General features: G+C 44.6%; 1 protein-coding gene across 1 annotated transcript in view; it reads right to left on the reverse strand.

Moving 5' to 3' along the window:
* DAD1 (defender against cell death 1) overlaps positions 1-27,710 on the reverse strand; it is a 264,196-nt gene that overhangs the window by 39,879 nt on the left and 196,607 nt on the right. Inside the window, exon 2 of the mRNA XM_044058458.1 lies at positions 13,026-13,168. Coding sequence (XP_043914393.1) covers positions 13,038-13,168 — 131 coding nt within the window. The 3' untranslated portion in view covers positions 13,026-13,037. The remainder of the gene's footprint in view (positions 1-13,025; positions 13,169-27,710) is intronic.

Consider the following 27,710-nt stretch of genomic DNA (forward strand, 5'->3'; position numbering starts at 1 on the left):
TTGTGTACCTACCATAAATGTAGATGTTATATAGTGTATTCACTGTTGCAGTCATTACAATTGGGTTATCCTGCTGGCAGGCTACCCGCAGTCGGCCTGAATTCCAAAGTCCTGGTCCTGCATCGGTTGCTGTCGCCTCCTCCCCGACGTCAGTGCGCCAGGGATATAAAAGATGCAGCAGATGCCATTTTCTTCAGTTTTTCTTGCCCCAGATGTCAGGTGCCCCCAAAAGGGCAGGCTAAGTTATGCCAATAAACATGCATTCAGTAAAGTAAAACTTTACCTTCATCTACAAGCAAATACACCACATAGGCTGTATAGAATAGAGAAGTACAGATAAGCCCCAGCAAAGGAAAGGGGGATGGTGGGTGGGTAAACCTGGACTGCAACAGTGAATACACTAACATCTACATTTATGGTAAGTACACAACTGTACTATGTTCATAGTGTTTCACTGTTGCAGTCATTACAACTGGGTTGAATCCCAAAGCTAAGGTTGGGTGGCTGGGGCTAAATAGGATTAGGAGAGGCTATGAGGCCCTGCAGAACTGCAGTGGCAAAGCCTGCTCTGGATTTAGAGTAGAGAGGTAAGTGATAGTGCTCTGTAAGTGTGCACTGAACTCCAAGTTGCAGCCTCCAAGATGTCTTTGGTTGGTATTCCTCTGAGGGAGGCTGCTGAAGTGGCTGCGGCTCTGGTTGAATGTGGCCTAATGCCCTTGGGCACTAATTTGCCATGTTGTGAATAGCAGAAATGAATGCAGTGGCCTATCCATTTTGAAACAGTCTTCTTTGAAATAGCCTTTCCTTGTGATCCTGCAGCATATGCCACTAGAAGTTGTTCAGTCTTTCTGAAAGCTTTGGTTCTGTGCAAGTAGAAGCATAGCTGCCTGTGAATGTCCAAAGAATGCAGAAGTCTCTCACTTATTCTGTGGGTTTGGATAAAAGGTAGGCAAATCAACGTACAGTTTTGTACCTACCATAAATGTAGATGTCCGACCTAACATATGGGTTGTCCTGCCTCAGGCAGCCCTTCGGTCGGCCGGATTCCAAAGTCTGGGTCTGGCCTCGGCTGATGTCGCACTTCACCCGACGTCATAGCTGCTGTTTATTGGGTATAAAGGCATCAGCCGACGCCATTTTCCTCAGTGTTTCTTGCCCCAGATGCCAGGTGCCCTCTAGGAAGGCTAAATTTGGATAAATGCAACTAATTCCAAACAGTAGAGAGCAAACAATATCTATATCTATATCTATATCTATATCTATATCTATATCTATATCTATATCTATATCTATATCTATATCTATATCTATATCTATATCTATATCTATATATATATATATACATACATACATACATACAAATACACCATAATAGATTCCCCCAGCTAGCTAAAAGAGGGGTAAATACCCTAGGAATACCACAGAGGGGAAGGAGGGTGGGTAATCCTGACTTCAGATGCATACCTATCGGACATCTACATTTATGGTAGGTACAAAACTGTACTATGTCCTTCAAGGATGCATCTGCAGTCCTAACATATGGGTAGAATACCATAACCAAACTGGGGGAGGAGGCACCAAGATAAAGATGGTGTAGTTAAGATACCTTGCAAAACAGCAGTTGCAAAACCTGCTCGGGATCTAGAATATAAGGGAAGATTATAATGCTTGGCAAATGTATGCACGGAGCTCCAAGTAGCAGCTTCTAAAATGTCTTTGGTAGCCACTCCTTGTAGGAAAGCTGTAGTGGTGGCTGTAGCTCTTGTGGAATGAGGTCTGATATTTTCAGGAGTCGTCTTTCCATGAAAAGAGTAGCAAAATCGAATGTAATTTCCTATCCATTTTGAGATGGTCTGTTTTGAAATTGCTTTTCCTTGCATTCCTGTTGCATATGCTACTAGAAGCTGGTCAGTTTTTCTGCTGGTCTTAGTTCTGTCCAGATAGTAGCGTAATTGTCTGTGCACATCCAAGGTATGTAGCAGTCTTTCCCCCCTGTTCTGTGGGTTGGGGAAGAATGTAGGTAAATGAATTGCTTGGTTCAATGATACTCTGGAGACCACTTTTGGCATAAAGGTAGGGTTAGTTCTCAGAGAGACTCTGTCCTGATGGAAGATAAGGAAGGGTTGTACTGCCATTAATGCCTGTAACTCAGATACCCTTCTTGCTGAAGTGATTGCTAGCAGGAAAGCAGTTTTCCAAGACAAGAACTGTAATTCTGCTGTTGCTGCTGGTTCAAAAGGGGGAAGTGTTAACTTTTCCAGCACAAAGTTGAGATCCCATGTAGGTAAAGGTGGGTTCCTTGGAGGTTTTACATTTTTGATTCCACTCAAGAACTGCCTGAGTAGAGGATGAGAGAAGACAGGAGGATCCATGTTGTATTCTGCTGAAATTGCTGATGCATGAATCTTAATGGAGGAGTAAGACAGGCCATTGTGGAACAGTTCTGCTAAATATTCCAGGATGTGTGCTATGTTTGCCAATGAGACATTTTCTCCCTTTGCTGCACTCCAAATGAGGCATCTTTTCCACTTGGCTGAAAAAGTCTTCCTTGTGGAGGGTCTGCGTGCCTCCAGGATAATGTCCTTAACCCTCTGGGATAAACCTGGGTTATTTTGTTTTATGCAATATTCCAAGCAGCTAGCTGCAGTGTTTTCAAGTTTGTATGTAGGATCTTGTAGTTGTCCTGTGTTAGAAGTAAAGGGACATAGAGGTAGAGGCCATGCGTGTGTCCGAGACATGCTTCTCAGTAGCGGGTACCAATGTTGCCTCGGCCAGTCTGGAGCTTTCAGGATTACCCTTGGCTGATCCTCTCTGATCTTCAGTAGAACTTTGTACATCAAGGGAAGAGGTGGAAATGCATATGCTGTCAGGTTTTTCCAGCTGAAGGAAAGGGAGTCCACCCTCCAAGCAAGTGGGTGGTATGCTCTTGTGCAGAATTTCTTCAATTGGTGGTTGTGTGGGGAGGCGAACAGATCTATCTCTGGTAGTCCCCATTTCTTTGTTATGGCTTTGAAGATATCTGGATGCAGCATCCATTCGTGAGCATCCATGGTAGTTCTGCTTAAGGTGTCTGCTAGAGAATTTTCTTTTCCTGGTACAAATCTGGCCTGATGTTGAATGTTGAGATTCAGGGCCACATTCCACAGGTCCATTGCCATCCGGCATAGAGGATATGAATGTGTACCTCCCTGTTTGTTGATGTACCACATGACTGTGGTATTGTCGGTCCTTATCAGCAGATGACCCTGTTGGAGTGGTCTGAATGCCTGGATCGCATGTTTCACTGCCAGCATCTCCTTTAGATTTATGTGTAGATTCAGCTGGTCTTGGGTCCATAGGCCTTGAATACACTTGTCCACCATGTGTGCTCCCCATCCTAGGTCTGAGGCGTCCGTGGTGATGGTCTGGCTTGGATGAGGTTTGTGGAAAGGCAAGCCTCTGTTCAATTGACAGGCCTGAGCCCACCACAGGAATTCTTGCTTCAGGCATGGAATTATTGGAATCTGGGCTTCTAGACTGTGCTTGTGTTGAGACCATACATTCCTTAGATACCATTGTAGCTTTCTCATATGCAGCCTGGCATGCGGAACCAATATTATGCAGGATGCCATGTATCCCAGGGCTTGCAGGACTTTCCTTGCAGTAAGCCGAGTTTGTGTTGTTAATGTCATGAAGTAGGCTGGTAGTTGCTTTTGTTTTTCTTCTGTGAGAAAAGCCATCTGAGTTTATGTATCCAGTTCTGCACCCAAGAATGTTATCCTTTGGGATGGTACAAGTCTTGACTTTTGCATGTTGACTGTGTATCCCAAGGCCTGCAACAGTTGTATGACATTTTCCAAATCTTTTGTTAATTTTGCCTTGTTGTCCGCTTGTATTAGGCAGTCGTCCAGGTATGGGTAAATTTGAATTCCCTGAAGCCTGCAATGAGCAATTACTGATGCCAGGCATTTCGTGAATACTCTGGGCACAGTAGATAAGCCAAAAGGCAATGCTGAGAATTGATAATGCTCTGATCCTGCAAGAAATCTGAGGTGTCTTCTGCAATCTGGTCATATAGGGACGTGCAGGTATGCCTCCTTGAGATCTAGAGTCACCAGCCAAGACTCCTTGCCCAGCATGGGAAGAAGCTGCTGGAGGGTCAGCATTTTGAATTTTGGAACAATGAGGTATGTGTTCAGTGCGGACAAGTCTAGAATAGGTCTCCATTGATTTTCTTTTCTTGGTACAAGGAAAAGTCTGGAGTAAAATCCTTGGCCTTGTTCCATAGGTGGTACCTCTTCTATAGCTCTCATCCTTAGTAAGTTGTTGATCTGTCTTAGAGAGTCTGTTTTTTGGCTTGGTGGTAGGTTTGGCATTCCTCTCTTTTTTGGTAGTGTGGAAGTGAAACCTGTAGCCCTTGTCTATTGTTTGTAAAGTCCATTTGTCTCCTGTAATGTAATGCCAGTTGTCGGAAAATAAGGCTAGCTTTCCACCCAAGGGTGCTTCCAGTTGTTCCCTGGTAGGCGGAACTAGAGCCAAGTCATTGTGTCTGCCCTGTGGAAGTGGTTGTAGTTGAATCTGTGGCAGTACTTCTCTGGTTGGTAGGTTGCCACTGATGTCCCCTGTAGGCACCCCTAGATTGACCTCTGCCTCTGGGCCTATTTCTGCCTCTGCGCTCTGGAGTTGTTTGGAAAGGACCAATTCTTCGAAGGCCAATTTCTGCTAAACCTCGGAGGTTGGACCTGTAAGAAATCCTTGACTGTTTGGACAGATTTTGCTTTTCTTCCACCCTCTTTAGAACCTCCTGTGCAGGGGAGCCAAACAAACTTTGTTTCTCCATGGGAGCATCTAGGAGTTTTGACTTAACATGGTCTGGTAAGGATTGTTCTTTAACCAGGCATGCCTTCGAATCACTGTTCCAGTCATAGCTGATCTAAAGGAAGCCTCCAGTGCATCATAGCCACATTTTAAGAAATGGTTACTGACCTGCTGAGAGTTATGTACCAAATCCTGAAGGGACTTGCGGTCTAAAGGTTCAGGAGAAGACAGTTTTTTATTTAGCTGGTCTAACAAAAATTCCTGGTACTGAATCATGTGAAATTGACAGTTCAAGGCCCTGGCCGAAAGAGTAGCAGAAGTATAAACCTTTTTACCCCAGCTCTCTAATGCTCTAGATTCCCTTTCAGAGGCAAGAGGGTTTTTGGCAGAGGCAGCTGCCACACCTTTAGGGCCCTGTGAAATGGTTTCAGGGTCTGCAACAGGAGCCTTATACAAATGGTAATGTGTGTCCAGGACCCTGTAATATCTGTCTGGCTTGGCAGGGGCCGGAGGAAGAGAATCAGGGGCAGTACAGGCATCATTATATGCATCATCAACAACTGTTAGTACTGGCGGAATGGCTAAAGGCCTATGCTGTGGTAAGTGTAAAAAGGTCCTTAGCCTTTTCCTTGAATCTGAAAAATCCTGGCCCTGCCATTGGAAGTGTTCCCTCATAGCATGCAAGGTTTCCCAAAAGGAAAATTCTTCAGGAGGAGAAGCAGAAGGAATGGAGTCTTCTGCATCAGAATCCTCATAAGGAGAATATGGGCCTTCGTGAGGGTCTGAAATGTCTGAGTCATCCGAGGAATAATCTGTAGAGACAGGTTCCGGGGTTCAGTCCTAGGCCTCTTGTCTGGAGGGGGCTGAGAGGCCCTGTCTGGGTGAGGTTGGGATCCCCTGATCAAAGAAATGAGATCCTCAGCCAGGCTGAGTATTTGGGAACTAGAGGTAGGCCTATGTGAAGGAGTTTTTGCAGGTAAGGCCTTAGAAGATTTAGCTGCTTTAGCCCTGGCAAAAGCCTTGATAGACATAGAAGCAGGGGGTCTAGCAGCCCCACGTGCAGGGGTAGATATGTCTAAAGGAATAGTGTCTGACAAATCCTGGGTGTCTGCTTCTGTAGCAGTAAATTCAGTAGCAGATTCAGCCATGCTCTGTGAGGCCTCGGCTATCTGAGGCATGCTTTCGGCCGAAGGAAGAACCGGGGGCTCGGTTTCAGCCAAAAACGAGACACTCGCGGTTGGCCTAACCGTGGTTTCGGCAGAAACCGTGGGCCGCAAGTGTCGGTCCTTTTCCTTGCACTTTTTAGCTAATTGAGTAGTCGGAGTCTCAGACGGCATTTTGTATGCAAAAGCGGGACCAAAAAACTCCTCTGCAAACTCCGACCGACGTCTAAGTGTCCGTCGGTTGAAGGACGCACAGGCTAGACAAGCTGATACGTCGTGGTCTGGGCCTAAACAAGGAAGGCAGTAAGAGTGGAAATCCTTAGGAGGTATTTGTTTCCCACAAGTTAAACAATTTACTTTGTCTGACATCGGCTGAGGCAAGAAAGAATCCCCAACGGGGTACTTAGCTTTTTAGAAGTCTTCGGTAGTAGAAATCTCTGGATCTGACCGACCGGCACTTGCGAACAGCTTCTGCTTCGGGCACCGCCCGGCAAGAAAGACTGAGGAAAATGGCGTCGGCTGATGCCTTTATACCCAATAAACAGCAGCTATGACGTTGGGTGAAGTGCGACATCAGCCGAGGCCAGACCCAGACTTTGGAATCCGGCCGACATAAGGGCTGCCTGAGGCAGGACAACCCATATGTTAGGACTGCAGATGCATCCTTGAAGGACATCTGTTTGATTCAGGGCCACACTGGACACTACCTTAGGCATAAATGTTGGGTTTGTCGTCAGAGAAACCCTGTCCTGATGGAAAAAAGGTTCCACAGCCATGAGCGCCTGTAACTCAGGCTAGTCTTGCAGAGGTTATTGCTAGGAGCAGAGCCGTTTTCCAGGATAAGAATTTTATATCAGCTGTAGAGGCTGGCTCAAAAGGAGGCAGTGTGAGTTTCCAAGACAATTTAGGTCCCATGCAGATACTGGTGCTCTCCTTGGAGGTCTTGTTTTTGGCCCCTCTGAGGTACTGAGTTAGTAATGGATGAGGATAAAAGAGGTGGTTCTGTATTGTAGTGAGCTGAAATGGCAGAGGCATGAATCTTAACTGATGAAAAGGATAGGCCTTTGTCCAGCATCTCAGTTAAGTATTGCAAAATCTGAGGAATATTTGGTACAATTGTGTCAATTCCTTGTGCCTGGTTCCAAGCACAGAACCTCTTCCATTTTTCTGCACAAGTTTTTCTGGTGCTAGGCCTCCTGGCCTCCAAAATAACATCCATCACGGCTTTAGGGAGGTGCATTTTGAATGGTTACATTATCCGCCATGCTGCCAGATTTAAGGTCCTGAGTTGGCTGTGCAGGATATATTTTGTTGGGTCAATAAGTGAGGAATTTGAGGTAATGTTCAGGCTGGGCATTAAGACAAGCTTTTTAGGATTGGGTACCAGTGCTGGCAGGGCCAGTGTGGGGCAATCAGTATCATTTTTGGCTTCTCTTGTCTGACCTTTAGGAATACCTTGGGGAGTAGAGGCAGTGGGGGAAAAGCATATACTGTTAAGTTTTTCCAGCTGAAAGATGGAGCATCCACTTTCCATGCTTGCTTGTGATAAAGTCCTTGTTTAGAATCTCTGTAGTTGGCAGTTGTGAGGTGAGGCAAATAGGTCTATGTCCAGGCATCCCCAGTTCCTTGTTATGCTGAAGACTTGTGAATCCAACTTCCACTCATGGGGATCCATTAGGTTTCTGCTTAGTTTGTCTGCCAGAGAATTTATCTTTCCTGGCAGGTATTGTGCTTGCAGATGTACTTGGTAAGTCAATGCTGTGTCCCATAAAATCATGGCTAGTCTGCAGAGGGGGCAGGAATGTGTGCCTCCCTGCTTATGTACCACATGACTGTAGTATTGTCCATCTTTATCAATAGCTGTCCTGGATGAAGTAGATCCTTGAAGGCTGTCGGGCATTTTGTACAGCTAGCATCTCTTTTTGATTGATATGTAGATGCATTTGGTTTGTGGGCCACGTGCCCTGAATACATTTTCCTGCCATATGGGCCCCCCAGGCATACTCTGATGCATCTGTTAGTATCTGTCTGGCTGTGGGTAAAGTGAAAGGCTGTCCCTTGTTGTGGTGACAGGCCTTTGCCCACCATCGAAACTCCTGCTGCAGACAGGGAATGAGGGTAATTGTTGTTTCCAGGCTGTGGCAATGTTGAGTCCAAACACTTAGTTTCCTCATATGCAGTTTGGCATATGGCATTAGCAGAATGCAGGATGCCATGAAGCCCAAGGCCTGCAGGATTTTCCTTGCAGATAACTGGGTCTTTGTTGCCAACTTTTTGCCAACTTTTTGAAGTATGAAGTCAGTTGCCTTTGTTTGTCTGACGTGAGATAAGCCATCTGGGCAGTTGTATTTAAGCTGGCACCCAGGAATATTATCTCGAGAGGGTACTAGTTTTGATTTCTTTTCGTTGACTGTGTAAACTAGGCACGTTAGTAATCTTTTTACAAACGCCAGATGCTGTAGTAGAAAGTCCCTGTTCTCTGCTTGAATAAGGCAGTCGTCCAAGTAAGGATATATCTGTATTCCTCTGTCTGCAAAATGCAATTACTGGTGCCAAGCATTTTGTGAAGACCCTGGGAGCAGTAGATAACCCAAACGGCAGTGCAGAGAATTGGTAGTGCATTGAGCCAGCTATAAATATGAGGTATCTTCTGCATGAATGTCCGACTGGGACATGCAGGTATGCCTCTTTTAGGTCTAAAGTCACAAGCCATGCCTTCTTGCCCAGCATGGGCAGAAGCTGCTGCAGAGTCAAGTTTTTGAATTTCGGAATATCCAGAAATGTGTTTGGAATAGACAGGTCTAGTATTGGTCTCCAGGCATTGTCCTTTCTGGGCACCAAGAACAGTAGAGTAAAATCCTAGTCCCTACTCTTGCTGTGGTACTCGCTGAATGGCCCTCATGTCCATGAGGGATGAAACTTGTTTTTCTGCCTCTGCCCATTAATTGTGTGGCAGGTCTGGCATTCCGTTTTCTCTTGGCAAGGTGTGAAAATGGAACCTGTAGCCTTGTGAAACTATATTCAGAACCCATTTGTCCTGGGTGATCATGTGCCAATTTTGTGAAAAAGTGCTAGTTTTCCTCCTAAAGGGGCTGCCAGAAGATAAGTGCTCGGTGCTGGCAAGGGAAGTCATTGAGACTGTTTCCTGTATGGCTGCGATTTACCTTCTCCGCTTTTGGAGGTAGAAGCACCCCATTGTTTAGACCTGTATGAGCCCTGGGGCTGGGATCTACCTCTGGGGTGTCTGTATCTGTCTCTGTGGCCTGACACTGGAAAGGACCAATTCTTTGCAGGCCAGTTTCTGCTAAATCTGGGAGGTTGTACCTGCAAGAAATCCTGGACTATTTGCATAGATTTCGCTTTGTCCTCCATTTTCTTCAACACCTCCTCTGCTTTAACACCAAATAAAGTACCATGTTGTAATGGAGCATCTAATAATTTTGCTTTAACAATCAGGCAGATTCTGTTCCTTTAACCAAGCATGCCTCCTAATGACACAACCCGTAACAGCAGCCCTGCAGGAGGCCTCCAGAGAATCAAAACCACATTGCAAAGTATGCTTTCCTACTTGTTCAGCTGCATGCAATAAATCCTGCATTTCTTTGTTTTGTGCACATTCAGAATTTGTCAACATTTTCTGTTTTAAGTAGTGACATAAGATACTGCTGATATTTAAGCATATGAAACTGACAATTTAAGGCCCTTACAGCCAAGGTAGCAGAAGTGTAAATCTTTTTCCCCCATCTGTCCAGGGCCCTTAAATCCCTATCAGAGGGGATAGGGTTTTTTTGCAGGGGACGCCTTGACCCCTTTGGGACCCTGAGATATAGTTTCTGGGTCAGCAGCAGGGTTTTTGTAAAGAAATTTATGTGAATCAGGAACCCGTAGTATCTGTCTGGCTTAACAGGAGCTGGTGGTAAAGAGTCAGGAGTGAGACTGGACTCTATAAATACATCTACAATGTCTAAAACAGGAGGAATAGCAAGGGACCTGTGCCGAGGTAGTAAAAGAAAATATCTGAGCCTTTTCTTACATTCTGAGTAATCTTGGTTCTCTCAATAGAAATACTCCCTCACAGTATGCAGGGTCTCTCCAAAAGAATAATCTTCAGGAGGAGAGGCTGAAGGGATAGATTCTTCAGCATCAGAATCCTCATAGGGAGGAAGAGAGTATCCCTGTTCTGAAGAAACAGAGGAAATGGAAACCTGATCTGAAGATTCATATTCTGTCTCTTGCCTAGGTCTCTATCAGGAGGGGGATGGGAACCCCTTATCAAAGTAATTGGGTCTTCGGACATTTTAAGGTGCTTTAGTCTTTGCCTTTGAAGCTGAAGTCGTTTTCACATACAACTGTGTAGGCCTGAATACACCCTCAGAAGCAGATGCCTGCTCAGCGGCTCCAGACCCATCTGAGGGAATAGTTTCAGAGGGTCCAATCCCTTGAGTTTCCAGCTGCCTAATCGGCACCACGTGGGAGTCTGAAGCGGCCTGTGGCTCTGAGGTAGTGGGCGACAGGGGCTGCGAAAGCACCTCACTTTGAACCAGCGAAATGGCCTAGCCGAAGCCTCGGTTTTGGACCTCTGATGCCTGTCCTTGTCTTTGCACTTTATATAAATTCGGGTAGTCGGCTGTTCTGATGGCATTATATAATTAAATCTTCTGCCAAAATAATTAAATGCAAAACCGGACGCTTAATAGTGCGTTGGTTAAATCTAGCACAAAACCGACAACTAGCAACGTTGTGGTTAGGGCCTAGGCAAGAAATACAGTAAGAATGAAAATCCTTATGAGGTATTTGCTTCCCACAAGAAATACAATTAACTTTGATATCGGTCTGGAGCAAGAAAAAGTTTCCCCAACGGGGTACTTCGCTTTAAAGAAAACTTCGGATCTGAAATTCGAACTTGAAAATCTCAGGAGTCGGCTGACCGGCACTTGCGAACTGCTTTTGCTTCGGGCACTGCGCGGCAAAAAAGACTGAAGAAAATGGCATTGGCTGCATCTTTCATACCCCTGGCGCACTGACGTCAGGGAGGAGGAGACAGCAACAGACGCCGGACCAGGACTTTGGAATTCAGGCCGACTGCGGGTAGCCTGCCAGCAGGTTAACCCAATTGTAATGACTGCAACAGTGAAACACGATGATCAGTAGCAGCTGCAACCGAAAAAGCAGGAACAGCTGTTCCCGATGCTGGTATCAGTCCCTTCATGATGAGTTTTGCCCTCCGATCCTTGAAGGCTCTAGGATTAAATCCCGTAAAAATGGTACAGCCCGTATCCAAATGGGGGACACCTAAACACACCATGCACAGAGTATGGCCATCAGCTGGAGAAAGCTTGTGGCCAAACATTGTGCATTTCCTGAAAACAGGCTTAGAAGCCTCAGCCATGACCCAGGAAGGCCCTACCACACACACACACAGACACACACTTCCAGTAGAGACACGACACAGGGGGGTACACTAACTGGGAAACTAAACAGATTTTACTTTTTTTTTTTTTTTTTTTGGAAACAGACAATGGACACGGGTGTAGGGAGGATACATGAATGAAAGGGAAACTAATTAGCCCAAATGCTAACACTTGCACCAAAACTGCCAAGCATGCTCTGAGCTCGAGACCATGCTGGTGGCTTGAAAAGCAGCAAACGAGATCTGAGGGAAGAAAGGAGATGGAGGGGTGTTATGGGTAAGGGGAGGAGCTTGGAGCTCGGATCTGAAGCTGATGAAGCTGCTGTCTAGGATCCGATCCGGATCTGAATACCCACAGGGTGATGACCAAATGAAGTCAACTACTTCAGATCAAGTTTTAACAGTGTTCCTGCAGTCAGATCATCTCAAAATTAGGTAAAGTGCCGTCTCATGGTCTAACTTTACAACTACTGGCATGACAAAATAGCAAATTCTACTCATTCCATACTTATACCAAAGATAACTGCATTGTAAATAACTGAATAATTAAGCAAGCAGCTCTACAAGGAAACCAGGATAAGCAGATGAAACGTTCCAAACGTCCAGCACAATGCATCAGCCTGCTACGCACAGCAAAGGCTTATGTTTTTTCAAATTCAGTTTTGTTCAGCCGAAGTGCCATTCAACCAATAAATTCAGTAAGGTTTTGTCAAAAATCATTCTACTGAACACATCTTTAAATACACAAAAGTACCAACATTTAGACAACACAATACAACAGCAACAATACAAAAAAAATATGCAACATAAAATACAAACTATGAAGAGAAAAGGCAAAATGTTTTTCAGCACAAACATTTCCACAGGCAAGTTAAAAAATGATTTAGACTTACGGCTATAGCCACACTAGAAGAGGATACCTTACACACCTGAAAGGTTCCAAGTAAACACTCTACAGACAATGCGATACAAGACTTAAGCACTTGTTGCGCATGATGTTATTTTGCTACACGAGTTTTCAATCATGGCACCCAATAAATTTGTCTGATGTGCTGTATGGCAGACCATGTGGAATTACCACTCTTTCAGAAACAATTTCACAAAAATCTGCTGACATATCAAGATGCAGAGAATGTTTAAATAATCCCATATACAATTTTTAGAAACTAAAGAGGGAAATACAAATCAACCACCACAGAGAGACATGAATAAGCACTTCAAAAATAAGGAAAAGTCTAACAATTTTTAGTTTTTTAAATCATAAGCAGATTGTACAGAAATTAAGACTGACTCACAGTAATTGGTCTTCTACTTGCAATTTATATGTCCCCTCTGTGACCCATGTGTTTTTTTGCCAATGACAATACTTTGCTTCTGCATCCCAAAAGTCCTTGGGTAGTTAAAGCAGCAATGATAAAATAGCCCCAAAGTGTGGGGATGCCCTGGTACTGACTGTTGGGCCACAGAGGACAGAGTTCTGCCTTGTTACCTTGCTGACAGAATCTTAGCTATAAAACAACCTTGAAATTGAAGCAGGGATTGAAAATGGCTGAAAAAATGGACTCCAAGCAACTTTCCTCCATAAAGAGCTAAGGCTTTTAATATAAATGAACTTGCGTTTTTATAAAGCTGTGGTAGAAGGCTAATGCACCTACCTTTTTCTGAGCTTATCCAATAAAATTCATGACAACCAAGTGAAGGATAGTGCTGGCAAAGAGAAAGTCTGCAAAAGCTCGTTCTGGTGATATGCCAACAAAGTCTCCCTTGTTCTGAGGGTTTATCTGTATTCTCAAGCACACTGCAAATAAATGTATAGAAAACAAGATGCAATTTCAGTAGGAGTGATTTTAATGAATGAATGTCTATACATATGAATTTAAGAATGATTATTTTGTTTTTAAAGTTCCTTGCCAAATACTACATCAGAAAAAAATTTATACTAGAAAACAATGATTTACATTTTTCTATTACACCTTGTGGGATCTGAAAAGAAAAGCTGTTTTATTGCTTTCTAAGTGGTCACACTGCTGACCACAGATTTCAATACTTTCTCAAAAGCTAGCACATCAATATTTCTGTCCTTGGTGGTTACCAAAGATATGGGACCCCATTGTGACCCATGCCAGGGATTGCCCCATTTGGGAGTCACACAACCTCCATGTGTACATTCTACAGGTGTGACCTGCTATGCTTCAAAGAAACAGATGCAGCCACATGAAGTGTCGTACTGTGGCTTGCAGTCAGGTTTTAACTTAAAGCCCAACTTCCTCTGACATATTGGGCTGATGTCAGGAAATTGGTATGAAGTTGTACCATGACAGAAATGCCCCTCACATACATGGTGACACATCCTTAATACTCCCGCCCCATTTCCAATGCAGCACCCAAGTTCTGCCTGGCCCCAGTATCACCACAAGTTATGTGCGCCTTGATCTAGTGTTCTCCCATCCTGCACATCCCTCCAAAAAGAGGGAATCCGCCTGTGCCTTGCCATTCTTCTCCCCTACTTCCAATGCCATCTCCTCCAGATCCTAGGTCACTTACTGAACCCGGCTCATTCAGGATGGTAGATGGGGTGGGCTTAATCCCTCTATGGTACACAGGCAGTGTCAGCAAGCAAAAGGTTTAGCCAACACCCAAGACATCTGAAGCCGACATCAGAGCTTCAGTTGAAGGAGCAAACAAGATTCATGCTACAGGTACTGGAAAAAGCAAACATGACCCATTCCATAGTTATTAGGACCAGACAAATATTTTACTGGGTGGCTTGCCTCCAACTCAATGCACCACTCTGAACCAAGGATTTAGGTAAAACTAAAGCAAAACAAGAATTAAGCTAAAGGCAGACAGATGGAGGAAAAAATACGGTGCCTTTTAGGCAAACCTCTACTGGAATATAGGTTCACAGGTGTATATACTAGACCAACAACCACGAGTTCTTGTAAGCCTCACTGTGCAACGTAAATGAGACTCCAGTTTCATCTCTATAGCGAGCGATTTACTGACTGCCTCATTCCATTAAAGCTCTGGTGCAAGGCCAAGTGCTAAGATAGTGGCCTGCAGACCTCTACATGCCTAGCCAATAACCAAAGGTCAGAATCAAACCCTACACTTTCTGCCTGTGAGGCAAAGACCTTAAACAGGGAGGCTGGCATAATGGTTATTACTGTTCTGTATCGGACACTGCAGAGCTCAGGGCTATGGGTACATGAGAGTCCTTAAACAATCCTCTTCCAAGGTGGTGTTTGAGGGAAGATTCCCCTGACAGTTATGGCCACAAAGGAAAAAGTACAGTTTTGTACCTACCATAAATGTAGATGTCCGGACTGGATAGCATCTGCAGTCATAACAACTGGGTTGTCCTGTCGTCAGGCAGCCCTTCAGCCGGCCGGATTCCAAAGTCCGGGTCCGGCTTCGGCTGATGTCGCACTTCACCCGACGTCATCTCTGTTGGTCTTCGGGTATAAAGGCATCAGCCGACGCCATTTTCCTCAGTGTTTCTTGCCCCAGATGCCAGTAGCCCTCTTGAAGGCTAAAATTTTGGATAGATGCCAATGTTTCCAAAAAGATAGAGGTAAACACAAACATAAGCATGTATGCACATATATACAAACAAATACACCATAAAAGACTCCCCCCACCAGCTAGCTATTAGGAGGGTAAACACCCTAGGAGTACCACAGAGGGAAGGAGGGAGGGTAATCCTGACTGCAGATGCTATCCAGTTCGGACATCTACATTTATGGTAGGTACAAAACTGTACTATGTCCTTCATGGATGCATCTGCAGTCATAACAACTGGGTAGAATACCATAGCCAACTAGGGGAGGAGGATAAAGGTAAATTATGGTGTGTTTAGGATCCCTTGCAGTACAGCAGTGGCAAACCCTGCTCGGGATCTGGAATATAGAGGCAAATTGTAATGCTTGGCAAATGTATGCACGGAGGTCCAAGTAGCCGCCTCAATAATGTCTTTGGTTGCCACTCCTCGTAAGAAGGCTGTGGTAGTGGCTGTTGCCCTTGTAGAATGAGGTCTTATGTTCTGTGGAATTGGTTTTCCATGGAAGGAGTAACAGAATCGTATGCAATTTCCTATCCATTTGGAGATTGTCTGTTTGGAAATAGCTTTTCCTTCCCTTCCTGTTGCATAAGCTACGAAAAGTTGGTCAGTCTTTCTGCTATTTTTGTTCTGTCCAAGTAGTAGCGTAGCTGTCTATGTACATCCAAGGTATGCAGTATTCTTTCCCTCTGTTTTGTGGGTTGGGAAAGAAGGTAGGTAGGTGGATTGCCTGGTTTAAAGACACTCTGGATACCACCTTAGGCATAAATGTAGGATTAGTCCTCATGGACACTATCTTGGTGGAAGATTAGGAAGGGTTGCACCGCCATTAAGGCCTGTAGTTCTGAAACCCTCCTTGCTGAAGTAATTGCCAGTAGGAAAGCAGTTTTCCATGACAGGTGTTGTAGGTCTGCTGTTGCTGCTGGTTCAAAGGGTGATAGTGTCAACCTTTCTAGCACAAAGTTTAAGTCCCAAGCTGGTAATGGTGGCTTCCTTGGAGGTTTTACATTCTTGATTCCTCTGAGAAACTGCCTGAGCAAAGGGTGCGAAAAACAGGTGGATCAAAGCTGTATTCTGCTGAAATAGCTGATGCATGTATCTTGATGGAGGAGTAGGACAGGCCTGAATGAAGAAGTTCGGCCAGGTACTCCAGAATGTTAGGCATATCTATGTTTGACACATCTTTTCCTCTTTCAGTACTCCAAATGACAAACCTTTTCCATTTTCCAGCATAGTTCCTTCTTGTTGAAGGTCTGCGTGCTTCAAGAATAATGTCTTTAACTCTTTGGGAAAGCTCTGTGTTAGCTGCTGCTATGTGATGTTCCATGCAGTCAGTTGTAACGTTTTTAGGTTTGGATGCATGATGCTGTAGTTGTTCTGAGTTATCAAAGGCATCAGGGGAAATGGCCACATATTGTTCCGAGACATGCTCCTCAGTAGTGGGTACCAGTGTTGTCTTGGCCAGTTTGGAGCTATCAGGATTATCCTTGGACGTTCTTCCTTGATTTTTAGTAGTACTTTGTGTATCAAGGGAAGAGGTGGGAATGCATATGCTGTTAGGCCTTTCCAGCTGAAGGAGAGCGAATCCACTTTCCATGCTAGTGGGTGGAATGTCCTTGTGCAGAATTTTTTGAGCTGGTGATTGAGAGGTGATGCAAATAGGTCTATCTGTGGCATTCCCCATTTCTTTGAGATGGTTTTGAAGATGTCCGGGTGCAGCTTCCATTCGTGGGCATCCGAAGTGGTTCTGCTTAGTATGTCTGCTAGAGTATTTTCTTTTCCCGGTACAAATATTGCCTGTAACTGGATGTTGTAGCTGAGTGCCAGGGTCCACAGCTCCAAAGTCATTCTGCATAGGGGGTATGAATGAGTGCCTCCCTGTTTGTTGATGTACCACATGACTGTGGTGTTGTCTGTCCTTATCAACTGGCCCTCTGAGAAATGGTTTGAACTTTTGGATTGCCAGTTTTACTGCCAGCATTTCTTTTAGGTTGATGTGCAGGTGAAGTTGATCCTGTGTCCAGAGTCCTTGCACGCATTTGTCCAGCATGTGGGCCCCCCATCCTAGGTCTGAAGCGTCTGTTGTGATGGTCTGGCTTGCTTGACATCTGCGAAAGGGTAGGCCTGGGTTTGACTGGCATGCCTGAGCCCACCATAGGAGCTCCTGTTTTAAGCATGGAATTAGTGGGATTTCTGTTTCCAGGCTGTGTCTGTGTTGGGACCATAAATTCTTTAGGTACCACTGTAGTTTTCTCATATGTAGTCTGGCAAATGGGACCAAGATTATGCATGATGCCATGAAGCCCAAGGCCTGGAGTACTTTCCTTGCTGTTATCTTGTTCAGTTTTGTTAGTGCCAAGAAGTAAAGAGGGAGTTCTTTTGTTTTTCTGTAGTTAGGAATGCCATTTGTTTCACTGTGTCCAATTCCGCCCAAGAAGGTCCTTGTTTGGGATGGTATCAGCCTTGACTTTTGTAAATTGACTGTGTATCCCAGTGCTTGTAGCAAGTAAATGACCCTTTGTAAATCTGTTGTCAGCTTGCTTTTGTTGTCCCCTTGTAGTAAGCAGTCGTCCAGGTATGGGTAAATTTGAATTCCCTGTAGTCTGCAATGGCGATTACTGATGCCAGGCATTTTGTGAATACTCTGGGCAGTAGATAAGCCAAAGGGCAATGCTGAGAATTGATAGTGCTCTGATCCTGCAAGAAATCTGAGGTATCTTCTGCAGATTGGTCGAATGGGGATGTGCAGGTATGCCTCCTTGAGATCTAGAGTTACCAGCCAACACTCCTTGCCCAGCATGGGAAGAAGTTGCTGTAAGGTCAGCATTTTGAATTTTGGGACAATGATGTATGTATTTAAGGTGGACAGGTCGAGAATTGGTCTCCAACTTTTTTCCTTTCTTGGAACTAGGAATAGTCTGGAGTAGAACCCCTTTCCTTGCTCTGCTGTTGGCACTCTTTCCACAGCTCTCATGTTTGCTAACTCCATTATCTGTTGTAGAGCCTCTGTTTTTGATTTGGAGGTAGATTTGGCATTCCTCTTTTGACTGGTAAAGTGTGGAAGTGGAACCGTAGCCTTGATCTATGGTTTGTAGAATCCACTTGTCTTTTGTTATGTAGTGCCAGTTCTTTGAAAATAAGGTTAACTTTCCGCCTAAAGGAGCTGCTATTTGTTCCCTGGTAGGCGGATTTAGGTTAAGTCACTGTGGTTGTGTTGATGTAGTGGCAGAGGTTGTGTCTGTGCCTCTGTTGTTACCTTGCCACTGTCGTCCTCTGTAGGCACCTCCTCTAGATTGGTTTCTGCCTCTGGAACGTCTGTTCCTGCCCCTTTGAGATCTTGTGGAGTCAGGAAAGGACCAATTTTTGGCAGGCCAGTTCCTGCTAAACCTTGGGGGTTGTACCTGTAAGAAATCTTTAACCGTTTGGACAGATTTTGCCTTTTCTTCCATTTTCTTCATAACCTGCTGGGCAGGTGTACCAAACAAACTTGTCTTATCCATAGGAGCATCTAGCAACTTAGCTTTAACATGATCCGGTAAAGCTTGCTCTTTTAGCCATGCATGCCTTCTTATCACTGTGCCAGTCATGGCTGATCTAAATGAAGCCTCCAGTGCATCATAGCCACATTTTAAGGAATGGTTACTAACCTGTTGTATGTTATTTACCATTTCTAATACATATTTCTTATCAAGAGATTCATCAGTGGTTAGCTTTTTAGTTACTTGATCAAGCATAAACTCTTGGTATTGTATCATGTGAAACTGACAGTTTAAAGCTCTAGCTGAGAGAGTAGCTGAAGTGTAGACCTTTTTACCCCATCTGTCTAATGACCTTGCTTCCCTTTCAGAAGGAATAGGGTTTTTAGCTATGGTTGCGGCTACTGCCTTGGGACCCTGGGATATAGTTTCGGGGTCTGCAAGTGGGGCCTTGTAAAGGTGGTGATGAGTATCTGGCACCCTGTAAAATCTGTCTGGTTTGGCAGGGGCTGGGGGTAAAGAATCTGGAGAGGAGCAAACATCATTGAAAGCATCATCCACCACAGAGAGAACAGGAGGTATAGCTAAGGGCCTGTGCTGTGGAAGGTGCAGAAAGGTCCTAAGTTTTTTCTGGAGTCTGAAAAATCCTGTTGCTGCCATTGGAACTGCTCTCGCATGGCATGTAAGGTTTCTCCAAAGGAGAATTCTTCTGGTGGGGAAGCAGCTGGAATGGAATCTTCAGCATCAGAATCTTCAAAATTGGAGAAAGGAGCCTCTGGCTGGTCAGTTATGTCTGATTCATCAGCAGAATCATCAGAGGACACTGGCTCAGGGGGCTCTGCCCTAGGTCTCATCTCTGGGGGCTGAGAGGCCCTGTCTGGGTGAAATTGAGATCCTCTGATTAATGAAATTAAATCTTCTGCTAAAGTAAGCATTTGAGAACTAGAAGAGGGCCTGGTAGTGGGGGGTTTAACAGGCACTGTTTTAGTAGTCTTGGCTGCTTTAGCCCTGGCGAAGGCCTTAATGGACATGGCTGCTGGAGGCCTAGCTGCACCACGTGCTGGGGTAGAGACATCCAAGGGAATGGTGTCTGATAAATCAGTGGCAACCACCGTAGTGGATAAAATTTCTGAGGCCGATTCAAGAGTGGTAGCAGGGGCCTCAGTTGTAGAGATAGATTCAGCTGTACTTTGAGCAGTTTTCTCGGTTTCGGCCGAAACAGAGACACTCATGCTTGCTTAACCGTGGTTTCGGCCGAAACCGCGGACCGCGAGTGTCTGTCTTTATCTTTGCGTTTTTGGCAGATTGGGAAGTCGGAGGATCCGGCGGCATAATGTACGCAAAATCAGAACTGTAAAACTGTTCTGCAAACTCCGACCGTCGCCTAAGCGTTCGTCGGTTGAAAGAAGCACAGGCCGAACAGGCTGCTACGTCGTGGGCTGGGCCTAAACAAGGCAGGCAATGAGAGTGGAAATCTTTATGAGGTATTTGTTTCCCACAGGTTAAACAATTATTAACTTTTTCTGACATCGGCTGAGGCAAGAAAGGTTCCCCAACGGGGTACTTAGCTTTAGAAGTCTTCGAAGTAGTATTCGGTAGAAGTAATCTCTGGATCCGACCGACCGGCACTTGCGAACAGCTTCTGCTTCGGGCGCCACGCGGCAAGAAAGACTGAGGAAAATGGCGTCGGCTGATGCCTTTATACCCAAAGACCAACAGAGATGACGTCGGGTTAAGTGCGACATCAGCCGAAGCCGGACCCGGACTTTGGAATCCGGCCGACTGAAGGGCTGCCTGACGACAGGACAACCCAGTTGTTATGACTGCAGATGCATCCATGAAGGACATCCTCGACCTACAGGTCATATTCAGCTTGTAACACTGAGTGCACATAGAAGTAAAATCAGCTACAAAAATCATCAGCCAAGCATTAAGGAAGAAATCTGCTTTCTTAAGATAGCTCTGATACACAAGTGAACATTGAGAATTTATGCCATGTTTCTCATAACAAAAGACAATGTAGATGCAGGAAGCACTTATTTTGTAACAGATTATGTGAAGGAACAGTTTTTTTAATATCTCGTATAGCAGTTGTCTATAAACATCCATTGAATGAATACACTTCCCTCAGTTACATACTGTGCAAAGAAATTAGCTGCATGATTTAAATTGCTTTCTACAGCTAGGTCAGGCACAGAGGAGGAAGTGGGTCCACAAAGAAACCCCTTTTGCAAATGAGCAAGTTAAACAGGTCTGCAGATGACACTTGGAAATATGCCTAGATGAGACAAAAGCCACCAGAACCATTTTGCAAGACTAGGAATAACTCAGCTGAAGTAGTAGACTTTAAAGGGAGAAAAAGGTTGGTCTTTTCTAGTGCAACAAACTCATGGGGAAATTGGATCCTTAACTTAATGTCAAAAGGGGTGTTTTCTCCTAGTGCTTTATGCAGGGGGACATCTCCTGTCACTCTGGACACGGTTTCCAAAGTTGTTACAGTAAATCAGTCTAACAGGTAAATTGAGCTATATGAACATGCAAAATAAATATGCGCACGGGGCACTGAAACAACCCAGAAATAGATCATATGGCTGTAAAAGGAAGGATGACCGTTTAGGATGGTTGAGGTAAGACTAATCTGGTGCAACTTGACTATATACTGGAGATTTTATAAGAATTATGAAATATTACAGCTAAACAGTCTGACTTCTTGAACTTCCAGGTCTTCATCTTAGTCTCTGCGGATATCTTTGAGGCTTATCAGAGAACTGCTTGAAGCCAATTGTGGTCTCTAGTGATTTATGTTGGAGGCCAACTGTTCAATACTTGCAACAGCCATGTTTAAATATGGCTAGGAGGATGGATATATATTAGGGAGTCGTTCTGAGGGTAAGATATCATGGGAGAGCAAGATGGGTACCCAGTAAGAGTCAGAGTGCTGCACTGCCAAACCTATGCAAACCTATACTATAAAAGGCTGCCACACCTGTAAGTGTCAAAGACTGACCTGCATTTATTGACATTTGATTACTGGAAAGTCTGCCTGGGTAGAAACTCGTTTTCAGCAGAGGCCTGGGGAGAACAGTTCCAAAACTACAAAACATTTTAAAAATAACTTTACAATCTTCAAAAATAAAAACATTTGTAGTTTAAATAACAAATTAGCCATAATATAAATACATTGGTTAAATGACAATCGTTTAATATTCAGAGAAATTTTAGACAGTTTGTAGAGAAATTAAAGTTAGTCCAATACAAATAGGAACTGCAATATGTAGACAGGGAAAAACAGGCTTATGATATATTTAGACAAAGTCAGAGAACAGAATTAGACAGCAGTAAGGAAGTGAAGGGAGAGCAAGGAGGCATAAGGAATGTATTTAAGGATACGGTTTTGAGCAAGGACAGAGCCAAATTTTAGCCAGGAAACCTTTTAGAATGGTTTTGAAAGATGTCAGGGCGAGTACAGACCTGATGGATACAGGTAAGGAGTTCCAGGCCTTCTCAACCTTGTACATGTACAGACAGTGCCCAGCAGATTTCTTGGGTATGTAGGACAGGAGTTTTTGATCACTGAATTGCAAAGACAAGCTGGGAACATAGTTGTGTAGAATGTTTTTTAGTGCTGAATAGGTAGATGGATGCTGGATAATGTCAAAGCGGATAAGTACCACCACTATAACAGCGATATTAAGGAAACCTTAAGGCATCCCTTCCACAGAGTTTTGTTCTTCATTTAATAAACTCCCATGAAAATGCATTACTTACATGACGTAGTTCAATGCAATCATTAAGGTGGAGAATGTGAAAATTTTTTTCCAAACATATCCAGAGCTTGAAATGTTTTTCATGTGGTGGATGACAGGCAACAGGAGAAAGGGTTCCTCTTCTAGGCCACTGCAGACATGTGACCTCCTATGGGGGGGGGGGGGGGATCTTTGTCCCCAGAAAAAAGTTATGGCTTACCATAATGTTCCATCAGTGTTGTAGATCTCCATCTATTCTTGACTTGTGTGTTACAGTTCCAATCCTCTGAACCGATCCAGCCGTTTATAAAGCTCGCGTCAACCAAAAAGCTCTCTCTAGCTGCTAGTCTACTCACAATGCACTTCTCTACATTATCTCAGATTGCATTTCCTATCATGCAGAAAAAGGAATTCTATAGAATATGACAGAAGCCTTGTGCAAGGCATCCTTAACAATAAGAACCTAGGACAGGATGTCACTCCACCAGAAGTCTAAAGGAGGAGGCAGGCAGGCAGGCAGGGGTGGAAGAAAAGAAGATTGACAACATGGATGGAACGTTACTTAAAAACCTTTATCTGATAGTCAATTTTCATCTATTCTTGACTTGTGGGACGGAGTTCCTAGCTACCTTACATCCTGGGGGGCCTCAAGGAAGAATATTCCTGAGAACCCTAGAACCAAAAGAGGCTCTCCCCCCTGTAGACCATATCCAAGTGCTAATGAGTAATAAAGGTATGTGGGTTAGCCTACGCTGCAGCTGAGGAAATGTCGGACATAGAAGCTTTGAAATGAAAAAAGATTAATTGTGTAAAATTTTACCATAACCATAGACGTCCTTCTCTTCCATGTTGCAGTATTCTCACTGTGGGATCCTCCACCTCAAGTGCCCCAAACATCCAGCTCCTATGCAAAAGCTTAAGCCTGGTTGTGGTCAGGTGCATGGGACAGCACACACAGGGCCCATGGGCCTTAAACGTGATGTCTACATGCACAGACCTCAGAACTGACTGCTCAATGGGACACCAGTCTAAGGAGAACAAGAATGATGTCATCCCAAAATGGTAAATGTGATGAAGGGGGTTAGGAGGGAGGGCAGGAATACTGCAACAGGAAGAGAAGGACATCTATGGCTCTGGTAAGAGTATACACAACTAATCCATGTCCTTCTATTCTCAGGTTACAGTATTCTCACTGTGGAAGAGGAGAACATCTATGGTTCTGGTAAGCTTTTACCCAACTAATCCATGCCTTCTATTCTCGGGTTACAGTATTCTTACTGTGGAAGAGGACATCTATGGTTATGGTAAGATTTTACCCAACTAATCCATGTCCTTCTATTCTCAGGTTACAGTATTCTTACTGTAGAAGAGAAGGACATCTATGGTTATGGTAAGATTTTACCAAACTAATCCATGTCCTTCTATTCTCGGATTACAGTATTCTCCCTGTGGAAGAGAAGGACATCTATGGTTCTGGTAAGATTTTACACAACTAATACACATCCTTTTATTCTCAGACTACAGTATTCTTACTGTGGAAGAGTACCGCAGCTCAAGAAGGGGAAAGGGTGGAGGAGGAAGTAAGTGTCTCCAGGAAACCATGGAGGATGGGTCTTACAAATCTTGCCCTGGCTCTGGATATACTGTCCAATTTGTAATGTTTGGTAAAAGTGTGCACAGAGTACCATGCGACTCCCTCTAATATGGTGGCTGTGTCCAGGCCTTTGACAAAGGCTTCTGAAGAGGTCACTGCTCTAGCAGAATGTGCTTTAACCTTGTAGAGACGTCTCTGCCATGAAAGGAGTAGCAGAAGGCAACCATTTTTTTGTATCCAGGAAGATGCACAGTCTGTTTGGATACAGCTTTCCCAGAGAGCCCCGGGGTGGAAGGATATGAAGAACTGATTGGACCTTCTAATGCTCTTTGTCTTGTCCAGGTAAAATCTTAACTGCCTGTGGACAAACAAGTGAGTAGAGCACTCTCTCACTGTCACTTTGAAGTGAAGGGAAGAGGGTGGGTAAATGAATAGTCTGGTTGACTGACAGGTCATTGACCACCTTAGGCATGAAGGATTGGTGCAAAGGGTTACCCTGTCTCTGTGGAAGATAGTGTAGGGTGGGAAAGTCATGAGGGCTTGGAGCGCAGAAACTCTCCTAGCTGAAGTAAGAGCTACTAATAGGACAGTCTTCCAGCTACACATCTGCAGAGAGGCAGAGTTTTCTGGTTCAAATGGGGCTACGGAGTTTTTCCAGTACATAGTTCAAATCCCAAGGTGGGGGGGATAGGTTTCCACAGTGGTCTGATGTGGAGAATCCCATTCATGAAAAATCTGACCTCCAGTCTGGAAAGTAGGGGAGGCTCCTTAGGCAAGCAAGCTAAGATGGCAGTTAAGTAGACTTTCACTGAAGAGTATGAAAGTTCTGATTTTAGGAGCTCACACACAGGCTAGAACTAAGGGTACATCTGCTTGTAAGGGGTCTTTGGAGACACCAAATGGAGAACCTTTTCCATTTGGAAACATTGGATCTCCTGGAAGTGGGTTTCTTGGCCTCCTGCAAGTCTAACACATCCTCAGAGTATACACAGTTTTAGGCCGAGAGTGTTTCCAGGTGTACGTGAATCAGAGACCCTTCTGTTGCATGAGCAGGTCCACCTTGTGAAGCAACTTGGGGTGTACTGTCCTTGGCTAGAGATGGAAGGGGGAACCAATGCTGTCTTGGCCAATAGGGGGTCACCAGCAAGATTTCTGGCTTTTCCTTCTGGATTTTTAGTAGGACTTTCTGAATGAGGGGAAGATGTAAAGGAACAGCCCCATTCAAAGAAATCGAAAATGCATCCACTCTCCCAGCAAGTGGAGAGAGTTCTCTGGAGCAAAACATCTGCAATGGTCTGTTCTGAGGGGAGGGAAACAGATCCATCTATGGTGTGGACAATGTCCAAGAACACATCGCTGTGTAACATGCACTCGTGATGTTGAGAGAAAGATCTGCTAAGAGCATCTGCCGGATAGTTGTCTTGGGATGGAATGTAGACTGCCCGCAGTGTGACCTCATTACTGGGTGGCTAAATCCCATGCCTGTACTGCAAAGTCTGCAGAGTACATAGGATCTGGTCCTTCTGTTATGTGCCACATCCCAGTTGGTCCTTCTCTGTTATGTGCCACATCCCAGATGTGCTGTCTGAAGATTTGTAGAGGGCCGGCCTGACTTAAAGGGAAGAGGGTCTGTAAGGCTAGGAGGATGGCAGTCCTTTCCTTCACATTGTTTTTCTGGAGGGAGGGCTCCCATTGAGCTTGTACCTCGAGGGCATTCATAGTGGCCCTCGTCCTAGATCTGAGGCATCTGTGCTCATGAACTGGAACGGTTTGGCGAGATGCAGAGGTAGGCCTGTATTCTGGTTTACTTGTTGGATCCACAGCCCAACTCTGTCTTTAAGCAAGGTAGGAAGGGCATCTGAAATTCCAGAGGGTGACTTGTGACCAGACATTTTTCAAGTACCATTGGAACTTTATGTGCAGCCTGGCTAGGGGTAGCAAGGGAAGCGTAGCTGCCATGAAGCTTAGAAGACAAAGGAACTACCTGGTAGAATGTGGCTGACCACAAGCAGGTCTTGGAAAACGTTGGTTAGTTAAAACTTTGTCCTGGGGAAGAAAAGCCTTCATCAGGTCTGTTCTTATCCTGCAGCCCAAGAAGGTTTGGTCTTGAGTTGGGGTGAGGGAGAGGGAGGACTTTGTCAGGTTGAGGGTAACAAAGGACATAGTGAATTTTAAGTTAGTCCCGAGAGTATTTTCCTCTCCTGCTAGAATGAGGATGTTGTCCAGGTAAGGATACATTTTGTATGCCTTTTGTTCAGCAGTAGGCTCCTGCTGGGGCAAGATGCTTTGTGAAGACCCTTGGTGCAGTAGATAAACCAAAGGGAAAAGGCAGTAAACTGAAAGTGAGCAGGGTACAGCAAACTGTAAATATCTTCTGTAATCTGGGTGAATAGGAATGTGGAGGTATCTATTTCAGGTCCAAGGTGGCCATGATTCATCTCATCCCTCAAAGAATGTAATTGGCATCCTCTAAAGTACCTCAGTCTAGATGACGCAGTTGAATTTTTTAATACTACCTTCCTGAACATCCTTAATTACCATGCCCCCATAAGATTTTCCAGAACCAAAGCACAACCCTCCCCCATGGCTACAGAAAACCCACCAAGTCAGAAATGAAAAACAGGGATAAAGCCTGGGCGCACTGGCGCAAAACCCCCCCAGCTACACAGAAATTCCTAGAACTAGGCAATAGAGTCAAAAAGCTAATAAAACAGGACAAATTCCAATACTACCAGTCTGCCCTAGACTCCTCAAACACAGCCCCAAACAATCCTGGTCCTCCATAAACTCCATCCTCCACCCAGGTAAAGTCAGTACCCCTCCTCCTAACATCCCTCACTCCTCAGAAAATATTGCTACCTCATTCAACACACACTTCACCCAAACCATACTATCACTAGCTAAACACAACCCCCCCTCACCTCCAACTATTAATCTCCCCCACTGCCTTCTCTTTTCCTTCTGTACTTACCTCCAACATAAAAAAACTTAACGAAACTTAAACCCACCAAATTAGCAGCAGACAACCTCCCAAGTGAATACCTACAAATCGCAGCTGATGCTCTGGCCTACCCAGTATCCATTTTGATTAACCGATCTCTGTCAGAAAGTCATGTTCCCACACTGTGGAAAGTATCACATATAATTACCCTCCACAAAGGCAGACTCCCTGCAGAACTAACCAATTACCACCCCATAGCTATTCTCTCTCCACTCTCCAAAATACCAGAGAGATGCATACACTCAGGTCTCAGACTACCTAGTTACTAACAACCTCCTTTCCAGTACTCAGCATGGTTTCCGACCAAACCATAGCACCACCACTGCCTTACTCTCCTTTACTAACACTATCCTTCAGCATAAAAACAATGGCTCTCTCTCCTCTGCTACTTTCCTAGACCCATCTAAAAGCATTTGACATGGTCCCACACAAACAACTTATCTCTGTCCTCAATAACCTATCATCCTCACAATCAGTCACCAACTAGTTTCAGAGTTACCTATCTGACCGCCAACAATCCGTTGTATGGCAGAATGACATATCTCCCCAATTACCTGTCTCCATAGGGGTTCCCCAAGGATCCATCCTTGGACCCCTGCTCTTCTCTGTTTATACCAATAATCTAGCCTCTGCCACCAAACATGGCACACACATACAATACGCAGATGACTCTACCATCATCTGCTCAGCCCAGTCCCTACCCAAACTGCAGAAAGTCACACAGGAAGCCTTTTCCTCTGTTGAAACATGGTAATCAGATGCCCAATTAATACTCAACCCAAAACAGAACTAAACTACTCATCTTCCAACCCACCAAACATACCCAAAACAACTCTCACTTTAACATCACAGCAAAACACACTATATACCCAACTGAACACACCAAATTGCTAGGAGTGGAAATAGACAAACTAAAATTTGACATTCACATATCCATGACCATAAAAAAAAGTCCACAAAAAAC

This window comes from Protopterus annectens, chromosome 16.part0 (assembly GCF_019279795.1).
Source record: "Protopterus annectens isolate FY-2018-M chromosome 16.part0, PAN1.0, whole genome shotgun sequence".
Lineage (NCBI taxonomy): Eukaryota > Metazoa > Chordata > Ceratodontiformes > Protopteridae > Protopterus > Protopterus annectens.